At 51.1% G+C, this 21607-nt stretch overlaps 1 protein-coding gene across 1 annotated transcript in view; it reads left to right on the top strand.

The window, feature by feature from the left end:
- Positions 1-21607, top strand: part of DNAH9 (dynein axonemal heavy chain 9) — a 333637-nt gene that overhangs the window by 113974 nt on the left and 198056 nt on the right. The window contains 4 exon segments of the mRNA XM_053893249.1: positions 2932-3036; positions 13248-13405; positions 16841-16979; positions 18705-18992. Of these exon segments, the coding sequence (XP_053749224.1) occupies positions 2932-3036; positions 13248-13405; positions 16841-16979; positions 18705-18992 (690 nt within the window).

Raw genomic sequence — 21607 nt, 5'->3', positions numbered from 1 at the left:
TCCCATTCTTTCCCCACTCCTTGCTCTGACGTCTCCCCTGACCTGTCCTCACAGGGCATGGCTCGGATGATGGAGAAGATGGAACGGGGGTCAGGAAGAGCCTTCTGGCCCTTCCCCAGATGTCATTCCAAAGGGTCATTCATGAAACTCACAACAACTCCATATCTCCAGAGAAAAGCTAGCAATAAATACGGAGTAGCAGCCGAGTGCCTGAGAGGGAACAGAAAATAGGAGAGAGGGGTTCAACAAGAAGCCGAGGGGGGGGACATAAAGCCAAAGAGAGAACATGACCCTGAAGTGGTGGCCATCAGGAAGACCCTGCAGGCTTCAGAAATCAAGGTGGGGCATGATGAAAACGGATGGCATCTGAGGATGACTCCTGGGTAGCAGGACAAGTGGAGGCAGGACGGGACTGGAAGGAGGAAAATTTTTTGCTGAGAAACTTGCAGTTGTTCAAACCAGGGATGGTCAGCAGCCAGACATCAGGGTAGCATAAGTGGAAAAGAAAAAAGGAGAGACTTCAAAGAATGGAATGATACCTAGTGAACGTGGGGAGGGGTGGGTGGTGAAACGGGGTGGGGTTGGAGTAAAGAGGAGAGATGGGCTGTAGTCGGGGACCCCCACAATTCCCCTTGCCTTCTCAATGCCACACAGAGGCATTGGGTCATAGGGCAGACGCAACAACAGTGTGGAAAAGGCAAAGTTACTGCTCCCCTCTCTTTAGTTCTGGTTGAAAAACCCATAAGCCTGGCCACGTTTTCTGGAAAACATCACGGCATTAATGCTAAGACATTCTTTATTTTCTGGCCACGGTACTTTCCCCCTTGATCTCAATTCAAAGATGCTATTGCTGAAGCAGCAAATGTAGTTTTTAAAAAAAATTTTTAATGTTTCTTTATTTTTGAGAGAGAGAGAGAGAGCACAAGCAGGGGAGGAGCAGAGAGAGAGGGAGACACAGAATCCGAAGCAGGCTCCAGGCTCTGGGCCATCAGCACAGAGCCCGATGCAGGGCTCAAACCCATGAACCATGAGATCATGACCTGAGCTGAAGTCGGACGCTTAACCGACTGAGCCACCCAGGCTCCCCTTCTTCCCTCCTTTTCGAAGGCTGCCTCACATCCAGCCTAGCTTATGTGATATTAGGCTGGTTCTCCTAAAACGTTGATTTAACCATGCTTTGCTCCAAAATTCCACGGCCCCTTAGAATAATTAAAAGCTTTCCCTAACCATGGCCTCCTTTTGTGATTCAACTTTCTTTTTTTTTTTTTTAAGTCTATTTGAGAGAGAGCGCATGGGAGGGGCAGAGAGAGAGGGAGAGAGCGAGAACCCTAAGCAGGCTCCACACTGCTCGTGCAGAGCCCGATGCAGGCCTCGAACTCGCAAACCGTGAGATCGTGACCAAAGCGGAAACCAAGAGTCAGACGGGACACCCACCTGACAGAGCTACCCAGGCTCCCTTGTAATTCAATTTCCCAGCCAAGATGGCACCTTTATTTTTCTCTAGACATATCATGATTTTGGTCATCCTTTGACCATAATAATTACTTCTAGAAAGCGCTTGGCCCTTCCTTACTTTACCCTCTTCCATTCTGCCTATACGGATGCTAATAAGAGCATTCCCAGGGTATGAAGATCCCATATAGGCTCTGTGAGATACCAACACTTCAGGTCTCCTGACTTCCCTTCTTCTCTTTTGTCCACCACACTCCATGTTTCCCAGCGTGCATCCCGAGAAAACCAGGGTTTCCCATGAGGAAAACAAAAAATCCTGCTCATAAAACAGACACTGACCGAATTTTGTTGTGCAGGACTTCTCAGTGCTCCCCTTAAAATCCTAACATCTGTTGTAAATTGGCAACAGAGGGTTACAGAATGTGGCGTTTCCTAAACTTGATCGACCCAAACGCCTTGGCTTCAGGGAGCATTCTCCCAGATGCGGACATTCCATGAAATAAACTTGGGCGAAAGAGGTCGTGATGCCGTCTGAAATTTACCTCTTTTGGCCAAACGGATCTCTGGAGAGTGCGCTGACCTGCTCCTCTGAACAACGAAACGTCTGTGTCTTCTGTCCATCGGAACCACTGCTCACATGGCAATTTACCTGCTTTGGCTGTATGATTTCTGTCCACAACCTAACTGGAAGTCCTTAGAGGGACTGAGCCCTTCAGTGACTAGTGTGCAAGCTGTACTCAGAGCTGACGGTCAGCGAGTGCTGGCTATGGGGGAAGCGAGGGGGACTTGGCCACTGTTTGCATTTTCCCAGGGCTTCGGTGATGTCTCCTTGACAGTGGCCTTGAGAGTGTCTCCCTGTAACCTCCCCCTTTGTGTTGCTTCCTGGTTTACTGGTTCACACTGAACGCCCAGGAGGTTTTTATTTTCAGGACAGATGATAGGCCATCTTCCCTTTGAAATTCTTTTCTTGCTCTCATTTGAAAAGATTTACCTGCCACTCAATTTTCTATAGATCTTATCACGTCCCCCGTCTGTCCCCAGCTTCCTATCACTCTGGGAAGCCTGGATGTTTGGGCACGGATCTCAAGATACAGATAGAAACTTTTTTTATCAGTGTGTGCCAAAGGCGGAGTGGAAGGCTTTTTTTGTCTGTATGGTGCAAAAAAAAAATATATATATATATTTTATTCATTTCCTGGGATTTTGAAAGCTCCAGAATCAACAGTAACACAAGCCTGATGACATTTTGAAGGGATTTGGGTCCAAGTGTCTTGAAAAGGTTCTATTTGATCCCGTGACTTACGTTGGCACCCATAGCCGTCAAAAACGTAATTGCCCTTGAAACTTTAATATGAGTTTCAAACCAGCGGTCATTAGGGGACTGGAAGTATCTATAACAAAAAGGATGGAAACTGACTTAGATGTGTAATGATGAACCCAGCGCTGATAGTGATTTAATCTTTGTACATTTCATTGCAGTCTTGTGGCAACATCTACAAAGGCCTCGCTCAGACCGGTGCCTGGGGCTGTTTTGATGAGTTTAATCGAATCTCTGTGGAGGTCTTATCAGTGGTGGCGGTGCAGGTATGGGGGTCGGAAGTAGGTGGGAGGCCATGGGCTTGTTGCCAGCACTGTGAAAGTCGACATCTTCTTGCTTTCAACCCTGCTTGTCCACTTCCGTGTCCCCTTCCCCCCTTGCATTTCACGTCCCTTCCTTCCTCTGCCCTCTAAGACAGACGCTGGTGCAGGATATGGGCGTCCTGTGGGTCCCTACCAAGGTGAGTCCATTTATTGGCCATGGGACTCCATTTCCTTCTCTGTAACATGTCCCCTCTGCTTCACGGGGGCGAGGAGAGGAGCAAACAAGATGGCGGAGCCCAGCTCTTTGGAAAGGCCATGGACTTTGGGAATGTCTTCCATTTTGTCACTGAGTCTGAGCAAGCTGCTCCGGGTCCCTTGGTCCAATTCACCTCATTGTATCTAAAGCAAGGATCACAGGATGAATGTTGTTGACGGAAGGAAGTCACATTTGGGGCAGATTTATGTAAGCTGCCACTTGTCTTTCGAATTATCCAGAAAACACTTATTCAACACCTATGGCATAGTAAGTGCTACGCTCAAAACTAAGGTGAAGGGTCCCTGGTTGAGTAGGACGCGATCCCTAACTTTAAAACGACTTTAGTTCTTGAGGGGGACATGAGCATTCTTCAGTGTTCTGGAAGTGATTTAACTCGTGACTCACAATATGGGGCAAGACTGCTAGGCCCTTCCTCTCTCCCTACCTCCCTCCATTCCTTCCTTTCTATCTCCCTTCCCTTCCCTTCCCTTCCCTTCCCTTCTTCCATGTTTGTTTATTTACTTTGAGAGAGGGAAATAGAAAGTGAGCAGGGATAGGGCAGAGAGCGAGGGACAAAGAGAGTGAATCCCAAGCAGGCCTTGCACTGTCAGTGCAGAGCCTGATGCAGGGCTTGAACTCCTGAACCATGAGATCATGACCTGAGCCGAAACCAAGAGTTAGACGCTCAACTAACTGAGCCACCCAGGCACGCCCAGACACATTATTTTTAAGCCAGGCCTTAAAAAAGGTGGAGATGATGTGGATGAGAGAAAGGGTCTTCTAAGCAGAGGAAGTGAGCAGACAGAGGGGGAGAGGGAGGGGGGAAATGAGCAAACTGATGTTGAAAGTCTGTCCTGTACCAGGTACTTTTCACATATCCTCACATCTGTACAAGGTGTACAAGGATGGGTACACACACACACACACACACACACACACACACACACACACACACGGGGTAGGGAGAGAAACCAAAGATCAGCAGAGAAAAGTAACTGGTCCCAGGGCACACTCTTGGCAGGTGGCGAGGTTAGGACTTGAACCCAGCACCCCCACCCACACTGCCCACGTGCAGGTCTAGACACAGATATCTGTCAGACACAAGGGATAAAATGCTAGAGAAGAAAATGAGGCTTGAGAGGCAGGTTCGAACCAGACAGCGGACGGGCTTAATTAAATGCCATGATGTGTACTGTCTTCAGCAGGCAACGGGGAGCCCCTGGAGGTTTCTGAAAAAGAAATTGCCCTCTGCCTGGCAGTGGTTTTAAGGAGGGGCTGAGCAGGAGGAAGATCAGCGGCTGTGAAGTCAGTGGTCTCTCCTGGGGGTCCCGATTGGAGCTGGGGCCTCAGTGGGAGCCCCCCGGCCTTCCCCATGGCCTCCTGGTCACCCCAGCAAAGCATAGCCTTTGCTGACACCTGCTCTGGGCTCCTTCCTGTAAGCCGGGTGCCCCTGTTTCCTGCTGGGGATGCTTGTGGTTTCATAGCCCACCCCCTCCCCCCACCTCTATTGCCTCCGCCAGGCAAGGCCAGCGTAAGGGTGCTGCGTGGTGGAGAATGTTGGGTGGTGATGGCACTAGGGGCTGGCAGGACGGGTGCTCCCAGCTTGTGCCTGGACTCCATACGGTCCAACCATTTAACTTTCCCCCTACCGGTGGCTTTTATTTCCAGAGTGGCGTGTATACAGTACAGGGAAAGAGAAACAGAGCTCTGAAGGACTCTCTTTCCTTCGGGTCCAAACAAAGGGACAAGAAAGAAGTGTAGCTTGACTGCCAGTTTTCAGAGGACAGGGGCAGCGGAAGGGAGGCGGGAGGCGCTGCAGACAGAGGGTGGTCCTCGCTGGGGAAGCTGCCTGAACCAGCATCCTGACTCCCTACTCCGCGTGCCCCGGCAGGAGCCAGCCTCCGCCCCCATCACCCCCTCCTCCAGCATGCTGACCCCACGCAACGTGCTGTCCCCGTCCAAGCAGGCTGGACTCGGAGCTGGGGGCAGGATCGCAGCCACCACGAGGCGGAACAGCAGTGGAGCTCACACTGCCAGCTGATTCCAAGCCCCCCCCACCCCGCCCCGGCCCACTTCATCTCCGGTTGCCGCTGGGAGCCATAAGTGGTCAGGGTGCTCCGCAGGGTCCCTTCACTTCCCCCACGCCTCCCAAGGTCATCCGGTCTTCCAGCCCTTGATTTTGACAGCCAGTTTGGTGCTCCCATTCATGGGCTCCTGCAAGTTGCAAAACCGACGGCTCTTCTTCCGTTCCCGGTGCTGATCCCTTTCCTTAGGACCGTTGGATTCCGTAGGAGTTAGTAGGAGCAATGAGTCGAGTGGCTGGCCAGAGCACTCTCTTGGCCTGAAAGCCCTTGACTAGCTTGGGTCGCGGGAGCCGATGGTGTGTGTTTCCAGGCTGCTGCCCCGGTGGCTTGAGGTCAGCTGTGGCACCTGGCGAGTGCCACAGACCAGGGGCATTTGGTTTTCCTGGCGAGCTGCTGCTTCAACACTTACCAGCACGCCTCTGCTTTGGAAGAATGCACATCAGGGCCGCCAGATTTTTTTTTTTAATTTTAAAGAGCAGCTGAAAGTCCAGATTTTTATGTAAAAACATCTCTAGATTTCTTGGGGCGCCCGGTGGCTCAGTCGGTTCAGCGTCCGACTTCAGCTCAGGTCACGATCTCGCGGTCTGTGGGTTCGAGCCCCACCTCGGGCTGTGCGCTGACAGCTCGGAGCCCGGAGCCTGCTTCGGATTTGTGTCTCCCTCTCTCTCTCTCTCTCTGCCCCTCCCCCGCTCATGCTCTGTCTCTCAAAAATGAATAATGTTAAAAAACATTTTTTTTTTCAATGTTTTTTAATTTATTTTGGGGACAGAGAGAGACAGAGCATGAACGGGGGAGGGGCAGAGAGAGAGGGAGACACAGAATCGGAAACAGGCTCCAGGCTCCGAGCCATCAGCCCAGAGCCTGACGCGGGGCTCGAACTCACGGACCGCGAGATCGTGACCTGGCTGAAGTCGGACGCTTAACCGACTGCGCCACCCAGGCGCCCCAAAAAACATTTTTTTTTAAACATCTCCAGGCTTCTCAAAGTTGTCAAGTCACTCAATTAAAAAACAAAACAAAACAAAAAACCAAACACAGAAACACCAAAACCCGAGCCGGACCAAGAAAGCACGGTGCCGGCTGCATTCACCTTGCCGACTTAGAGCCAAGTTTATGCCCCTCCGTGGCCTGTGTGAATTTCAGGATAGAAGATAGAGTGACACGAATAAAATCAAGCTTTCTCAGAGTACTAAATCTCGGCCCGCAGTGCGTTCTGAGAATTGGGACTGAAGTCTAAGCTGTTCCCTGCCCTGGTGGCCGTTGGGATCCAGGACTGTCATTATAATATGTGCCTGGGGCTTTTCTCCTTAGGCTGCCTACTGCAGATAACGGGCAGCTCGCGTATCACCGGGGTTTTTATCTCCTTGCCCGCCATCCTCTGTTCATTCTACCTAGGTGGTGCCCACCTCCCTCCTCTCTGCTTGTCTTACTCCCTGTACCCTCTCTCCTGGCTGCTGGCCCCAGACCTCAGAGGGCCTCTCTCGTGCTCTCCAGCCCGGCTGCCTGGCTGTGACTGCCCTCACTTGAGTAGTTACACCCGTGGTGTCCCAGCTCAGCACTGGGGGGCTTCCAGAGGGCCATCTCGCCGTGTCCCTCCGAGAAGCCCAGGGGAAGAGCCAACAGGAAGGCAGTGAGAGCCAGACCGGGGTCAGCCCAGAGCTCATCTCGCGTTCCAGAGATGCTGTGAGCAGCCCCGCGTGCAGCTGGGATTTGAAAAGAAACAGGTTCTTGTGGGGTGGGGTGACCCGGGCAAGGGGCGGGGAAGTGGTTGTGAATGTGGGTCATGTTTGAAACCGCACAGCCGGTATTCAGCCCCGGTTCTGCCACTTAACTAAGCTGTGTGCTTTGGGGCAAGTCCATGTCTCAAGCTCTCCGTCTGTAAAGAGGGTTAATAACAGTACCTGCCAGATGCAGTTGTGATAATTATTAAATGAGTTAATATGTGTAAGAGCCCTTGAAGCCCTACGGATAGGAGGCGTGCGACAAATGTTAGTCACTGTGATGATGCTGATTATGGTGGTGGCCATGATGTTGGTGATCACTATCGTCGTTGCCTGAACACGGCCGGAAATGGGTTGAAGGGAAGCAGAAGGCAGGGGGATACAGAGCAGGGAAAGAGGGTCCATGCCCAGGTCTATCCAGTCTCCCGGACACCCTTCGCTCCTTCTCAGCTGGCCCAGCCTCAGGCTCCCTTCCCAAACTTAGCGTCCCGACTGGTGAGGCAAAACCCAAGAGCCGTGGTCCCCGGGGCGCAATGGATGAACACCGCGAATTCACCTGATCCTGAAACTGCCCGACAGGATGTCCTAGGAGGTTCACCAAGATCAGTTCCTTTTTGCTTCTGGAATTAAATGAAATGAGTTCCACCCGGAATTCCCGGGTGCTTTCACACTGCAGTCTAGGAACACACCCCGTGGGAGAGACGGTTCTCAAGAAAGTGGCCTGGCAACAGCCTGGGCAGAATTGGAGGCTGTACCACTTAAAATCATACACCCGTCCAAGGGGAAAATTGCACTTAATTATTGACACTGTCATCTAGGCTGGCATATTGGTTCAGAAGCCGCACCAGCTGGGACAGTCCTCCTCCACCCTCCCTGCCCCTCCCCTCGGCTCCTTGCCTGCCTGTCTGTGCTCTTCTAGTAACTTCCACAAAAGCGCGTGTGCGTCAGTGTTCTCGTAGGTGGGTATTTTCCTGTTTCTGTCCGATGGGTCAAGCAGAATTACATACCCAACGGGGAAAGAGTGTGGCATTTCCAAGAGCAATTACTCTGCTGTTTTAAAAAACATAGAAAATACTACTTTTTTTTTTTCCTTCGGAATTTTGCTAATGCTATTGTGGTCAGCTCACCGGGCCTCGGGTTATCCGGGCCCAGGGACAAGTGTCACCAGGGCGCACTCCACTGCCCTCTCCCTCCAGCCTCCTGTCCCCTCGGTGCCCCCTGGCCAGGCATTTCCACCATGCCCCTTCCTTCCCTGGGGTACAGGAGTGCTGAGCCGAGGCAGGAAGCGGCTAGAAGCAGCAGATCGGTTGGCAAGGTCTTGGGAGGTCACCAGAGCAGTGCTCCACGGACTCTGGGCGCCAAACAAATGCTAGAGTCTCAGAACCAAGGGAGCCCCCCACCTGCCACCTTTGATAGAGGAGCTTAAGGTCTAAGGTGCAAACGCAGAAATATTTTTTTAAAAAAAACGTGAAACCTGGTGAGTGGGTTGCACTTGCCGAAGGCAGCACCCTCCAATCCGCCTTTGCAGAGGGAAGCATGGAGTGAGCCGGGCAGGATTTTAATAACGCATGGCATTTGGGGGCAAAGTGTGGACCGCAGAATGGACCACTTCCCTAGAATGTGAGGGGCAAAGGAGAAAGAGCTGGCAGGTTTTATGTAGCTTAGGGCTAGCCCGTGACCTCCTTAAAACATATCACCTGCGGGGAATGTGGCCTGACTTTTCTACTTCATGAGTGTGTCTGATACAAGGCCCCAGCGGGAGGATGTAGGGGCAGAACCCTCCGTGATTACCAGCTTCCAGTCTTGGAAGGGGAAGACCTCATTTTTAAGGTGTCCCATCAGGCCCCCACGGTCAGGCAAACACACGTGGCTTGTACAGAATACAGGATTGCTCATCTGCAGTCAGGGCCACCACGACCTAGAGGGGTAAAGTCTACCCACACATCTAAAGCATAAGTCGGTTGGGGCGCCTGGATGGCTCAGTCAGTTGAGCGTCTGACTTCGGCTCAGGTCGTGATCTCACGGTTCGTGGGTTTGAGCCCTGCGTCGGGCTCTGTGCTGACAGCTTGGAACCTGGAGCCTGCTTCAGATTCTGTGTCTCCCTCTCTCTCTGCCCCTCCCCTGCTCGTGTTCCGTCTCTCTCTCTCAAAAATAAACGTTCAAAAAAAAAGTATAAGCAAGCTCCAGGAGAGAGGGATGATTAAAGGCTGTAGAGGCTGGAAGACAAAGTGAGCTCATCTGGTTGAGGGCCAGTGGGGACTCTTGAAATTGGTAGGGGGCAGTTGGGGCCAGTGGCAGGGACACTTAATTGGCCAGCAGCACCTGTTTCTCTTGGGAACTTACTAGAAACGCAGACTCAGACCCACCGTTGACCTGCTGTAACATAATCTGCATTTCCGCGAGATCTCCAGGGGTTCGTACCCACCATAACCTTGGAGATCTGCTTCTCTGACTCCGTATCCTGTACCCTGGCTACACCGTAGAACTGCCTGGGCAATTCTGAAAAATAGGAATGTGCAAATGCGTAGTCTCTGTGCCCAAAGATTCTGGTTTCATTGGTCTGGGGCAAGACCTAAGCATCACCTAAGCATCGAGTCTTTTTTGGGGAACTTTCTGTGTGGTTCTTCTGTCCAGCAAACTTCGAGAACCGGAGTGGAGAGGGAGATGGGCAGGCGAGGGGAACGTCTTGAGGGCTGTGGAGCGTGGGTGCATCTCAGGACCCACAGGTCCGAGCCCCACTGGCCCAGGTTAGCAGGCTGCAGGGACACGTCCTCCCCACGGCAGGAGGGAGTGAGGAGCAGGTGCACTGAGGGGGGAGGGGCAGCTCTGACAGGGACACCTGGGCAGTGGCAGGGATGAGCCGAAACCCAAGATTTGCCTGGACTGCTGTGGTTCTCGAATTTGAGCATATATCCAGATCACCTGGAGGCCTTATTCATCAGCTGGACCCCACCCCAGCATTTCTGATTGGCTCAAACTGGGGTGGGGCCAAGAATTTGCATGGGAATTTGGTAGGCCCCGGGGACACGAGCTGTGGCATGGTGGACAAGTCACTTACACCTCCTTGCCCTCAGTTTCCTCATTGGTAAAATGTTTAATTTTGCAGATCATGGTTTTCCCAACTTTGGCAAATGTCAAAGGCCTCCATGTCTTGAGACCGGATAATTCTAGCAAACCGCCCCCCCCCCCCCCGCCCCGCCCAGCCCCCTAGTTGTGACAACAAAAAAGTCTCCAGCCATGGCCAGATGTCCCCTGGGGAGGGTGGGGGGCACAGGTGCAAAATCATTCCCCCCCACCCCCATTTGAGACCACTCATTTCGACATAGCTCTCCATGTTTGTTTTCTTTGGTGAGTGACAAATACAGCTTTTCTTACTCGGTGGAAACGTGTGTCGGAATTATTATTTCCAGAACAGAACAAAATTCCTCTGAAAGGTATGTATTTGATGAGGAGCCGTATGTGGCTGGCACGGTGTCCTTCTAGTAAGAGGCTGTTTGAGAAAGTGGCTATTAAGTGTATGTGCTTTGTCACCAAATTGCCTGGTTGGTAACTTGGGGTGCCCTGAGGTGCCCCACTTACCAACTGTTAGACACCTGGCAAGTTTCTTTTTTTTTTTCCTTGTGAAGTTTTATTTTTTAACCAATTTTAGACTCCTAGAAAAGTTGCAGAAATCGTGTAGAGGCCCCACGTATCCCTCCCCCACCTCCCGAAACTCGGCATCTTGCGTATCTGTAGTACAGGTTCTTAACTGCTTCTGGCTGTTTCCTCATCTATAAAACGAGGATCTGCCCCCATCTCGTGCAGCCACGACGAGGACTTAACGGGATAACTCGCATAAAATACTCAGAAAAGCGCCCAGTGCCTTCCAAGCACTCAGAAAACGTCAGTTATTATTTTGTGGTTATTCTGCGTGGCTTTAAAATCTTTGAAAGCGGTTAAGTTTTTAGTGGAGAAACAGACCCCCCGTGAGTGAGGAGTGTACCTGACCTACAGGTGCACAGTCTGTGCCTGCCTGTGTGTGCACGATCCCAGCCCACCTGCTTGCCCCTGCCCGCTCCCCCCCTCCCCCGACATCCTGAAGGACCTCTGGACTCTATCGGGGCCTCCTGGACCCTGACCACTGCATTCCAAGGCTCATCCCGCGGACCTTGGTTGTTCCTAAGAAGATGAGAAAGTGCCAGGCAGTCAGTCTCCCGTCCTGTCCAGCGTGAGCCCAGACAACAGAGCCTGCCACCAGCACTGATGCCCCAGCATTAACTGCAGCCTTGAATCAGCTCGCCGCTTAGGATGGTGACTGTTCAGTGTATTCTATGGGGAGGACCGGGGCCAGAGAGAGCCCAGCCTTCACCACCCACGTAAGCCGCAGGGTGGCCGGGAGGCCGGAGGTCGTGTGCAAGGCTGTGGAGACCACCTCTGCCGCAAAGGCATCGACATTCCCTTCGCAGAAGAGAAGTTTCGGTCTCAAACTAATTGCCGTGAGCTCAAATGCGTGTGGCCTTCCGGGCCTCGCTTTGGGGAAGGAGCTGAATCCTAATTACGGAACTGTCACACGTTCCGGTGAGTGCCCGTTCTTCTAGACACTGGAGAGAGCCTTGTTCCGCCATACACGGTCCGGTGGTTTCGTGTCTTTCCCCTTATTTAGGCTCCAGCTGTCTCTTTCATAAATGCTCGAGCTCGCTCTCACTGTCTCTCTCTCTCTCTCCCGGACACACACACATACCTGCAGCCCAGTCTCCACAGAACCCTTGGCTATTCCAAACACCCCGAACGCGGCTGACAGGACGGGAGTTCATTCAAAACCTTGCACTGGTCCCCCCGGCTTTTGGGTTTTGCTTTCGGGAGCCCCGACAAGCTGGAACTACCCAAGAGACATTCCGAGGGGCCCGCCTGAACAAGTGCGCCCCTCCTGCCTTCCCGCCTTCCGTCACTGATCATCTTTGCAAGTGCTCTTTCCAAGGCACCGGGTGTGAAAATGGTGATCTCCTTTCTGTCTCTCCTCCCGGTGCTGTAAGAATGATCTAGAATACAGAGCCAGCCAGCTCAAGCTTTAGCTTATATCCCCACCATTTAAGGAAAAGTCTCCTCTTTTTAGAAAGGCACGAATAGCCCCAGGGATGTAGCTCCAGCCTTGCTTTGGTTCTGGGGCTCCTTCCACTCGTCAGCATCTGCAGGGCACTCCGTCCCTGAAGGGGTGAGCTGTGTTCATGCCATCGGTTCTAGAGATGCAGTCTGAGGAGGTAAACCAGGCTGAGGACCACGACTGCAGTGACGATGGTCACCTTAACAGTTTCCGTGTTAGCTGCTAGACTTTAAAAAAAGAAAAAAAACTTTTATAAGTTTAAGAGAGACAGAGAGAGAGCAAGGGAGGGGAAGCCAGAGAGGGAGAGGAGAATCCCAATCGGGCTCCACGCTGTCAGTGCAGAGCCCGACGCGGGGCTTGAACCCACAGACCGTGAGATCATGACCCGAGCGGAAACCCAGGGTCAGATGCTCAACCGACAGAGCCACACAGGCGCCCCGTTGACTGCTGCTTTTAAGCGTTTTCTGGATGCCACTCTCTTCAGGGGCTTTATTTCATTTAAATAAAGAACAAGCCCAGCCGGTAGGTACCAGCGCCCTCTCGATCACGCAGCGGCCACGAGCCCAGGCTCCAGAATCCACTCGCCTGGCTTCAGTCCGGGTGCCACCGCCTTGGAGCGATGTCAGGTTGGGCAGACTGTTCCACTGCTCAGTGCTTGTGTTTCATCATCGAGAGACGGGGCTGGTGGCAGTAAAGTGCCCCCGCTCCCCGCCGGCAGAGGATCGTGGTGAAAAGCAAATGAATGAATACGGAAGTGCTCAGAACAACGCCTGGCCAGAGATCAGTGCTAGTGCATTTCCAGGGTAACTACAGGGAGGGTTAAACACCTGCTTGCTGTTCACTCTCAGCCGCTGTGTTGTAAATACAGAAACAGGCGGCCAGATTTCTTTTAGACAGGCACCCCGCGCCCACCAGCGGAGGGTCCAGGGTGCCGTCGCTTTGCCTGTCCTTCCACAAAGGGGGCCAGGGAGCAGGTGTCCATGGTGGGTATGGCCATGCTTCCCAGCCCTAGCTACCACTCCGCCCCTGGGACACACGGCGGAGGGACCTTTCTCCGTTGACTCGTTCCCCAGGTAAAAAGCATCCAGGACGCGATCCGAGACAAGAAGCAGCGGTTCAGCTTCCTCGGGGAGGAGATCAGCCTGAATCCCTCCGTGGGGATCTTCATCACCATGAACCCGGGCTACGCCGGCCGCACGGAGCTGCCGGAGAATCTCAAGGCTCTGTTCAGGTGAGCGTCCGCTCTGCCCCCCACGAGGGCCCCCGGAGAGAAGCGTCTCCTGGTTTTTTCCACCGAAAATGTAGGGCGTGTATATTAGAAGACAGTTGGAACATCTAAAACTTATAAAACTACCTTTAGGGGTGCCTGCATGGCTCAATTGGTTAAGCATCTGATTCTTTGTTTCGGCTCAAGTGGTTCTGTGGGTTCAAACCCCACGTCGGGCTCTGCGTTGACAGTGTGGAGCCTGCTTGGGATTCTCTCTCTCTCTCTCTCTCTCTCTCTCTCTCTCTCTCTCTCTCTCCCTTTCTCTCTGCCCCTCCTGCGTGCATGTGCACATTCTCTCTCTCTCTCTCTTAAAATAAACTTTAAAAAAAATGAAAAAAAAACCTTTAATGCTACCATCAGTAAAATTATTTTTTGCTTAGCTGTATTTAAAATATGTGTATTTAAAAAATTTTTTAATGTTTATTTTCGAGACAGGGGGAGACACAGCATGAGCAGGGGAGGGGCAGAGAGAGAGAGAGAGAGAGGGAGATGCAGAATCCAAAGCAGGCTCCAGGCTCTGAGCTGTCAGCACAGAGCCCGACAGCAGGGGTCGAACTCACTGACTGCGAGATCATGACCTGAGCCGAAGTCAGACGCTCAACCAACTGAGCCACCCAGGCGCCCCAAAATATGCATATTTTAAAGTCATGGACTTGTGGTCCACACACGGTTTCTTTTTATAAATTTAATTTTTTTTCATGTTTTATTTTATTTTTGAGAGCGAGAGAGCAGGGGAGGGACAGAGAGAGGAGACACAGAATCCGAAGCAGGCTCCAGGCTCTGAGCTGTCAGCACAGAGCCCCACATGGGGCTCGAACTCCCGAACCGTGAGATCATGACCTGAGCTGAAGTCTGACGCTTAACTGACTGAGCCACCCAGGCGCCCCCCCCCCCACAGTTTCATACTGTTTTGTTTTTTCGTTTTATACTCGATCGTAATCCTATCACAAATAACCTCTTCTGTTAGATGGTCTTAAGAAATCTTTCGTGACTACACGTTATTCTATCAAGTGTGAGGTCCATGGCGTAATTAAGTAACCCTCCATATTTAAACATTAGGACTGTGTCTAGCACTTAAGACAAATTTATGCATAATGCTGTGATGTCCACCTATGTACCTCAGTCTTTTTTTCTGTATGCGTGATGATTTTCTTTGGCTAAGCTTCCCAGAAGTAGAATCACAGAGCTAACTGGGGAGGCACGTTTTTAAGGCTCCTGATGCACACTGACAAATGGCTTTCTAGAAAGAGCAGTGCCGACTTACATTCCTGGTAGCGATGTGTGAGAACACGTATCTTTTCTTTCGCCTTGGCCGCCGCCAGTGGATATTGTCATGTGTTTAAATCTTCTTTATTGTGATAAGAAAATGCCAATGCATTTTCTAGAAGGGGCTGGGGTCTCCATTCTTTTTCTCGGGAAAGCAAAGTCAGCCCAACAAAATAAAGAGGCCTCCCGGCTTCTGATTTTCTGCCTACTGGACTGTTCCTAATGGAACATCACCAGGCCTGAACGGATGGCACAGAATAGGTTTGTTGTTTGTTTGCAGCAAGTTATGTGTTAAATGCACTTGGGTTGCAAACAGTAATGGAGGTGGGTTGCCACCCTGGTCAGGACTACTCTACGTTTCTTTTTCCCTGAGTGTAAAGGCAACATTTATGTATAGAAGAAAATTGGGGGTTGCGGGGGGCAGAGAAAATATTTATAGAAACACTAAATACAGGGACACCTGGGTGGCTCAGTCGGTTGAACATCCTGCTCTTGGTTTTGGCTCAGGTCATGATCTCACGGTGCGTGAGTTCGAGCCCCACGTTGGGCTCTGTGCTGATGGTGTGGAGCCTGCTTGGGATTCCCTCTCTTCTTATCTCTCTGCCCCTCCCCTGTTCTCTCTTTCTCTCTCTCAAATTAAATAAATAAAAACATTAAAAAAAAGCGATAAATAGAAACATCTGCTTTTACCCCTCGTTTTCAAAAAGCCCTGTGAGGAAGACACTATTCGTGCCCCCCTTGTTCAGGGAGAAAACAGAGTCCGCAAAGGCCCAGGGTAGTAATCATGATCACCGGGGTTAGCCAGTAGCCCAAGGAGCAAGCCACAGAACTGGGGTTCTAACCCAGTCGGTCTGATTCCAGAACCTCGGCCCTCCCCATCTGAATGCTTTCATGCAGAGATCGTGTGACCCTTTGGCATTCCTCCTTCTGACCTTGAGTGGGCAGAGTATATTCCTTTTTTGAACTTGGGATAAGACCCTGTACAAGTTGGTATCCTGCCTTCGTTAATTAATATTTTCCTGTGTCAGGGACTCCTGGGTGGCTTAGTCGGTTAAGCATCAGACTTCAGCTCAGGCATAATCTTCTGGTTCGTGGGTTCGAGCCCCACTTCGGGCTCTGTGCTGACAGCTCAGAGCCTGGAGCCTGCTTCGGATTCTGTGTCTCCCTCTCTTTCTGCCCTTCCCCCACTCACGCTCTGTCTCTCTCAAAAATAAATAAACATTAAAAAAATTTTTTCCCTTACCATTAAATAGTTTTCCTTCTATAGCATTATTTTCCACGGCCGTGTTGCATGCTATTATATGGATGCATGTTTAACCTTATTTCAGGTTGCAAAATATTTCAGGTTGAGAATCTGAATGCCATGAAAAATAATTTAAAGGAAAAATTTTCTTGAGCTATATGTTAGTGAAAGTCTTATATTTGCATGGGGAAAATGCGATTAAAGAACTGTAAATGACCTTAGGCTCCTGGTATATACCTAATAAATTAACTTGAAAAATAAGTGATTTTGCAATCAAATGTTTCTAGAGCCAGGCAGGAAAAAAAAATCAAAGTAAATCCTTACAGAAAGACAAAAAATTCCCCTATATACCGTTTTGTGGCAAGATGGGGTTAATGGGTATTTACTTGAGACCTTGGCAATAGATACTTACATTTGTACGCACATAAGTACAGAATAGGCCTCGAGCGTCTAGGCTTGGAGGAGACGCACGTCTTGAAAATGAGATATAGATTCTCGTAGACCCCAGGAGAGACCCGATTCTTCAACCGGAGTCCCTAATCTATTATAGGAAAAACTAATCTAATAAATTACTAATTACCAAAGCTTTACTAATCTGTGCCTGTGGAAGGCTCACTGGACCCAGGTTACAACATGAGCTGTAGCCCCGATCCTGTCCCCACCTGCTACTATCACCCATCACCTTGGACAAGACAACTCACGTCCCATATCCTTCATCACTTCATCCCTAAGTTGGAAGTCTTAGACGAAACCATTGCTAAGGGCCAAGTGTTTATCCTCACAGATGCCTCTGTCCGTGATCGCAGCCAGTGTCTGTTGTCTTACCAACACCGCCCCCTTTCAGCCATGGTTAGGAAAACTGTCTTGGCCCTCTGCCCCCTTGTTCACAGGCCTTGCGCGATGGTGGTTCCAGACTTCGAGTTGATCTGTGAGATCATGCTGGTGGCAGAAGGATTCATTGAAGCACGGGCGTTAGCCAGAAAGTTCATCACCCTTTATCGGTTGTGCAAAGAGCTGCTCTCTAAACAGGTACTCTCTCTAGTGACGCTGGACCACCAGTCACGTGTGATCGCCCCACCTCTGGACGGGGCTCGGGGCCGATGTCATAGGGAAACATTAGAGCCTTCTGTCAATGCGCCCATAAGCATAGTACGAGTCCTGCACACTTCCACAACAAAGATTCGTATTCATTTTCTTAGCGTTAAAAAAAAATCTTATTCGGCCCCCAAACTTATTTTTTTTCACAGACTACTTAGCACCTCATCGACCACCCGTGTCCCGTGGGAAACACCTCAGTGGCCAACGAAACTCCCTTGGAGGGAACGGTCTCTACCCAGAGGGACACGAGATGGGGGAGAGGGTTGGGGAGATAGTGAGTCATCGAATCCCATGTACCTCATCACTTGTCCTTAAATGTGGCTGCTGCCTAGGGCAGGCCCCCAGACAGGAATAGCACCTTAAAACATGCCGAAGGGGGCGCCTGGGTGGCTCATTTGGTTACGTCTCTGACTCTTGGTTTCTGCTCAGGTCATGATCTCCCAGTTTTGTGGGTTTGAGCCCCATGTCAGGCTCTGTGCTGACCGCTCAGAGCCTGGAGACTGCTTGGCATTCTCTCTCTCCCTCTCTCCCTGCCCCTCCCCTGCTCGTGCTGTCTCTATCTCAAAATAAATAAACTTAAAAAAAAAAATGCCGAAGGGGGCACCCGAGTGGTTCAGTCAGTTAAGTGTCCAACTCTTGATCTCAGCTTGGGTCTTGATCTCAGGGTCGTGAGTTCAGGTCCATGTTGGGCTCTGCACGGGATGTGACAGAGAATCTCTTGGTGGCCGGGACAGCCAGTCAGGCTTCCTTGGGCTGTTCCCACTGAGTGTCTCCTCCGTCCAGGGCTCACAGGGACCATCTTTGCTGCCACAGCACGGGGAACACCCGGCCCTGTGAAATCTGTCCAAGGTGGATTTCTTTAAAAACCTCTCCTGTTGCCTCATGCTTCCCAGCCCCCTTGGTGATTGCATTCTTTCCGTAGATTCCCCACCACCACTAACGTCCAGGCCAGCGGCCGACATTCACAACTCCACCCTGAGCCTCTCTTGTGACCTCCAAACCCTCATATTCACTGGTTTCTGCCACAGGTCCCCACCCCACCCCAGCCCGCTTCTCCCACATTCCTTGCTTCACTACGTCACTTGCTTGCTGATTCTGGAACCCTGGGAGTCCTCCTCGGCATTTTCGTCTTCCACAGCCCTGCACCTCACCACGGACGAGCTGTTGTTCGTTGCCCGCTCTGGCCCTCTCTCAAATTCATCTCGTTTTCTTTCTACCACCTTCAATCCAAGCCCCCCGTCTCTTGCTTAAACTCTTGGAATTTCCTTTCTACTGGTTGCTACCAGTGACTGTTTTCAGTTGCTTTCCTCAGAGAGTTTGGAGGCCTCCAAGGTGTAGAGCTTGTGAGCTCAGCCTCCGCCATATCTAAGCCAACATGGCTGCCTCCCGGATACCCTTCAGCTCTCTGAATGTACAAGGAGAAGCCAGGTGGGTCGGGAAGTGGTTCTGTTTGGTTTCTCCGACCCCCAGCCCCCGGGATGCTCTGGGTCAGCTTTGTCATCACCCGTGACCCTGATGTTCCGTGTCATTGGTCTTGCCCTGTGCCTCTGCCTTGGCCTCGGAAGTGACCCGCTGGTAATTGTGTGGACGCCAGCACGGGCACGTGGCGCTCAGCATCCCAGCGACTCTGGCCTGACCTGTGCCGCCTTCCCTCAGGACCACTATGACTGGGGCCTGCGGGCCATCAAGTCAGTGCTGGTGGTGGCAGGATCCCTGAAGCGAGGAGACCCTGACCGCCCCGAGGACCAGGTCCTGATGCGCTCCCTCAGAGACTTCAACATCCCCAAGATCGTGACCGATGATGTGCCAGTGTTCATGGGCCTGATTGGGGACCTCTTTCCTGCCCTGGATGTCCCTCGGAGGAGAGACCTCAACTTCGAAGCCTTGGTTCGGAAGGCTGTGGTGGAGCTGAAACTCCAGGCCGAGGACAACTTTGTTCTCAAGGTACATGGGGTTTCTCCCTCCCAAGTTCTTCTTGTCGCTCAACGCTTTTCTTGGATGATGGGTCGTCCTCAATCCAAAGGGTTGCCTTAGATGTACAAATATGTATCTACCCAGTAGGAATTCGTTTCAAGAGCTCTTTACTGGGGCACCCACCGTGCAGAATGTGTGGTGGGGAACGCGAGGGAAGGACGGGGCCCTGCCATCAGAAGGCTCACGATCCGGCAGAGGAACACGAGCCGTTCCGCTGCTGCTGCGCGTGTTGTTTTCCCGTGAACTACTTCAGACGTGATTTCAGAGCAATGATGAAATTGGAAGTCGTGCTGGTTCTTAGGCAGTTTTCCGAGCTTGTGAATGTTCTGAAGTGGTCAGGGGCAAGCTTTCTCACAATTAAAGGAAGAAGAACAAACAAACCCTGAGGGTGGCAGGCAGGATAATGTCTGCAGCCCAGTCCCCAGGATGTACGTTATGTTACATGGCAAGGGGAGATGAGGGCTGCAGGTGGAATGAAGGCTGCTAACGGGCTGACCTTAAGACGGGAGGATGATCATGGGTTACCTAGGTGGCCCTATATAATCGTGGTGGTCTTTAAGATTTAAGTTTATTTATTTTGAGAGAGAAAGAGAGAGAGAGAGAGAGAGAGAGAGAGAGATATCGCACCAGTGGGGGAGGGGCAGAAACAGAGAATCCCAAGCAGGTTCCACACTGTAGGCACACAACCCGATGCAGAGCTAGAACTCACCAACCATGAGATTGTGATCTGAGCTGAAACCAAGAGTCAGACACTTGACCAACTGGACCACCCAAGTGCCCCATGATGGTGGTCGTTGTAAGTGAAACAGGGACACTGGAGGACATGTGTCCAGGTAACTCCATAGTTAAAATTCCACCAGCCATTACTGACTTTGAAGGTGGAGGAGGGGGCCACGCACCAGGAAATGCGGGAGGCGTCTAGATGCTGGAAAAGGCAAGGAATGGATGCTCCCATAGAAGGCCCCAGAAGGGACGGGCCCTGTCAACACCTTGTTGCCCCACTTTGTGAGACCCACTTTGGACTTCTGACCACCTAAGCTGTGAGATAATGACTTTGGGTTGTTTCAAGCCAATACTTTTGTGGTAATTTGTTAGAGCAGCAACAGAAAATGAGTCTGCTTACCAGTACGTATAGAGTTTCAGGGAAAAAAAATCTGAAACTTCAGGGAAAGTATAATAGGTTTCGAGGCCTTTGGAGCCATGGTGGTTTCTACTATTTTCTGGAGGATGCTCAGGACAGGTGAAGACATTTCTCTCCTTGCATTAAAACAGTGGATTAAAGAGAAAGGCTCTGTCTAGAACAGATCTTTAATCATGATTAAAATGGTCTTTATTAGAAGTGAGTGCGCCCATGACCTACCTCTTGGAAAAGGAAGCACACAGGTACCCCAGTTGGGGCACCTGGCTGGCCTAGTCTGTGGAGCCTGGAACTCCTGATCACAGGGTTGCAAGTTCGAGCCCCACACTGGGCATAGAGATTACTTTTTAAAAATCCTATGAAAAAAAATAGGGGCACCTGGCTGGCTCAGTCAGAGGAGCATGTGACTCTTGATCTTGAGGTCGGGAGTTCGAGCCTCATGTTGGATGTAGAAATTACTAAGGAAAGTTGCACAATAAACTATAAACTGTGGTTTATAAATAAAATATATAAATAATATAAAAACATTGAGAAAGATAGCGTGCAAGAGAGAGAAAAGATTGGCCAACATGAGGCAAGGAGCAAACGCTCTAGCGATTTAACTGTGCTAACATTTTTACTAGGATTAGGATGCATTGTCAAAATTTTTTGGGCTTTGGATACAAAGTTCTGCACTTTTTAAAAAAATGTTTTAACATTTATTTACTTTTGAGAGACAGAGACAGAGTACAAGCAGGGGAGGGGCAGAGAGAGAGAGGGAGACACAGAATCCGAAGCAGGCTCCAGGCTCTGAGCCATCAGCACAGAGCCCGACGTGGGGCTCAGACTCACAAACCATGAGATCATGACCTGAGCCGAAGTCGAATGCCCGCCCGACTGAGCCGCCCAGGCTCCCCTCTAAGTTCTGTCCCTTTTGACTGGTCCGCCCCAATCCCGTTTTTCCGTAAGTCTGTTATTTTTACTGAGCACCTTTGCAGACAGTCACGTTTTCAGGAGGCGTGACTGTTGTTTCAGTAGATGTATCTGCCCACAAGTACCTTGAATGTACCTTGAAGCAGGGTGTGACAGGTGCCACAAGAGAGGGTCCCAGGGTACAGGAGCATGGCTGGATTGTTTTCCTATGCAGTGATCTCTTTAGGAATTCTGTGAACGCTGCTTGAGAGCTCACAGGTGTCTTACTTTATGTATCACATCTGACCCTCCCCTGTCCCCCCTCCAACCACCGAGGCCGACGGAGCAGGTGAGATACTTTACAGATGAGGAAGCTGGACGGCCATTACTTCTGCAGGATCTGCCACTGAGGGTTTCATGAGCGAGAACGTGCTCCCCCTTGAGGACGTTAATGGACTAGGGGGCCTTGTTCCTTCTATGCCCTGGGGCACCGTAAAAGCCTCCAGGAGGCTTTTCTAGCATGGAATACAATACAATTGGTTGAGATTAAGCCCCG

The sequence above is a fragment of the Panthera pardus genome, unplaced genomic scaffold (genome assembly GCF_024362965.1).
Source record: "Panthera pardus isolate Hobbes unplaced genomic scaffold, ASM2436296v1 HiC_scaffold_3, whole genome shotgun sequence".
Taxonomy (NCBI): Eukaryota; Metazoa; Chordata; class Mammalia; order Carnivora; family Felidae; genus Panthera; species Panthera pardus.
This window is presented reverse-complemented; position numbering and strand designations above follow the sequence as displayed.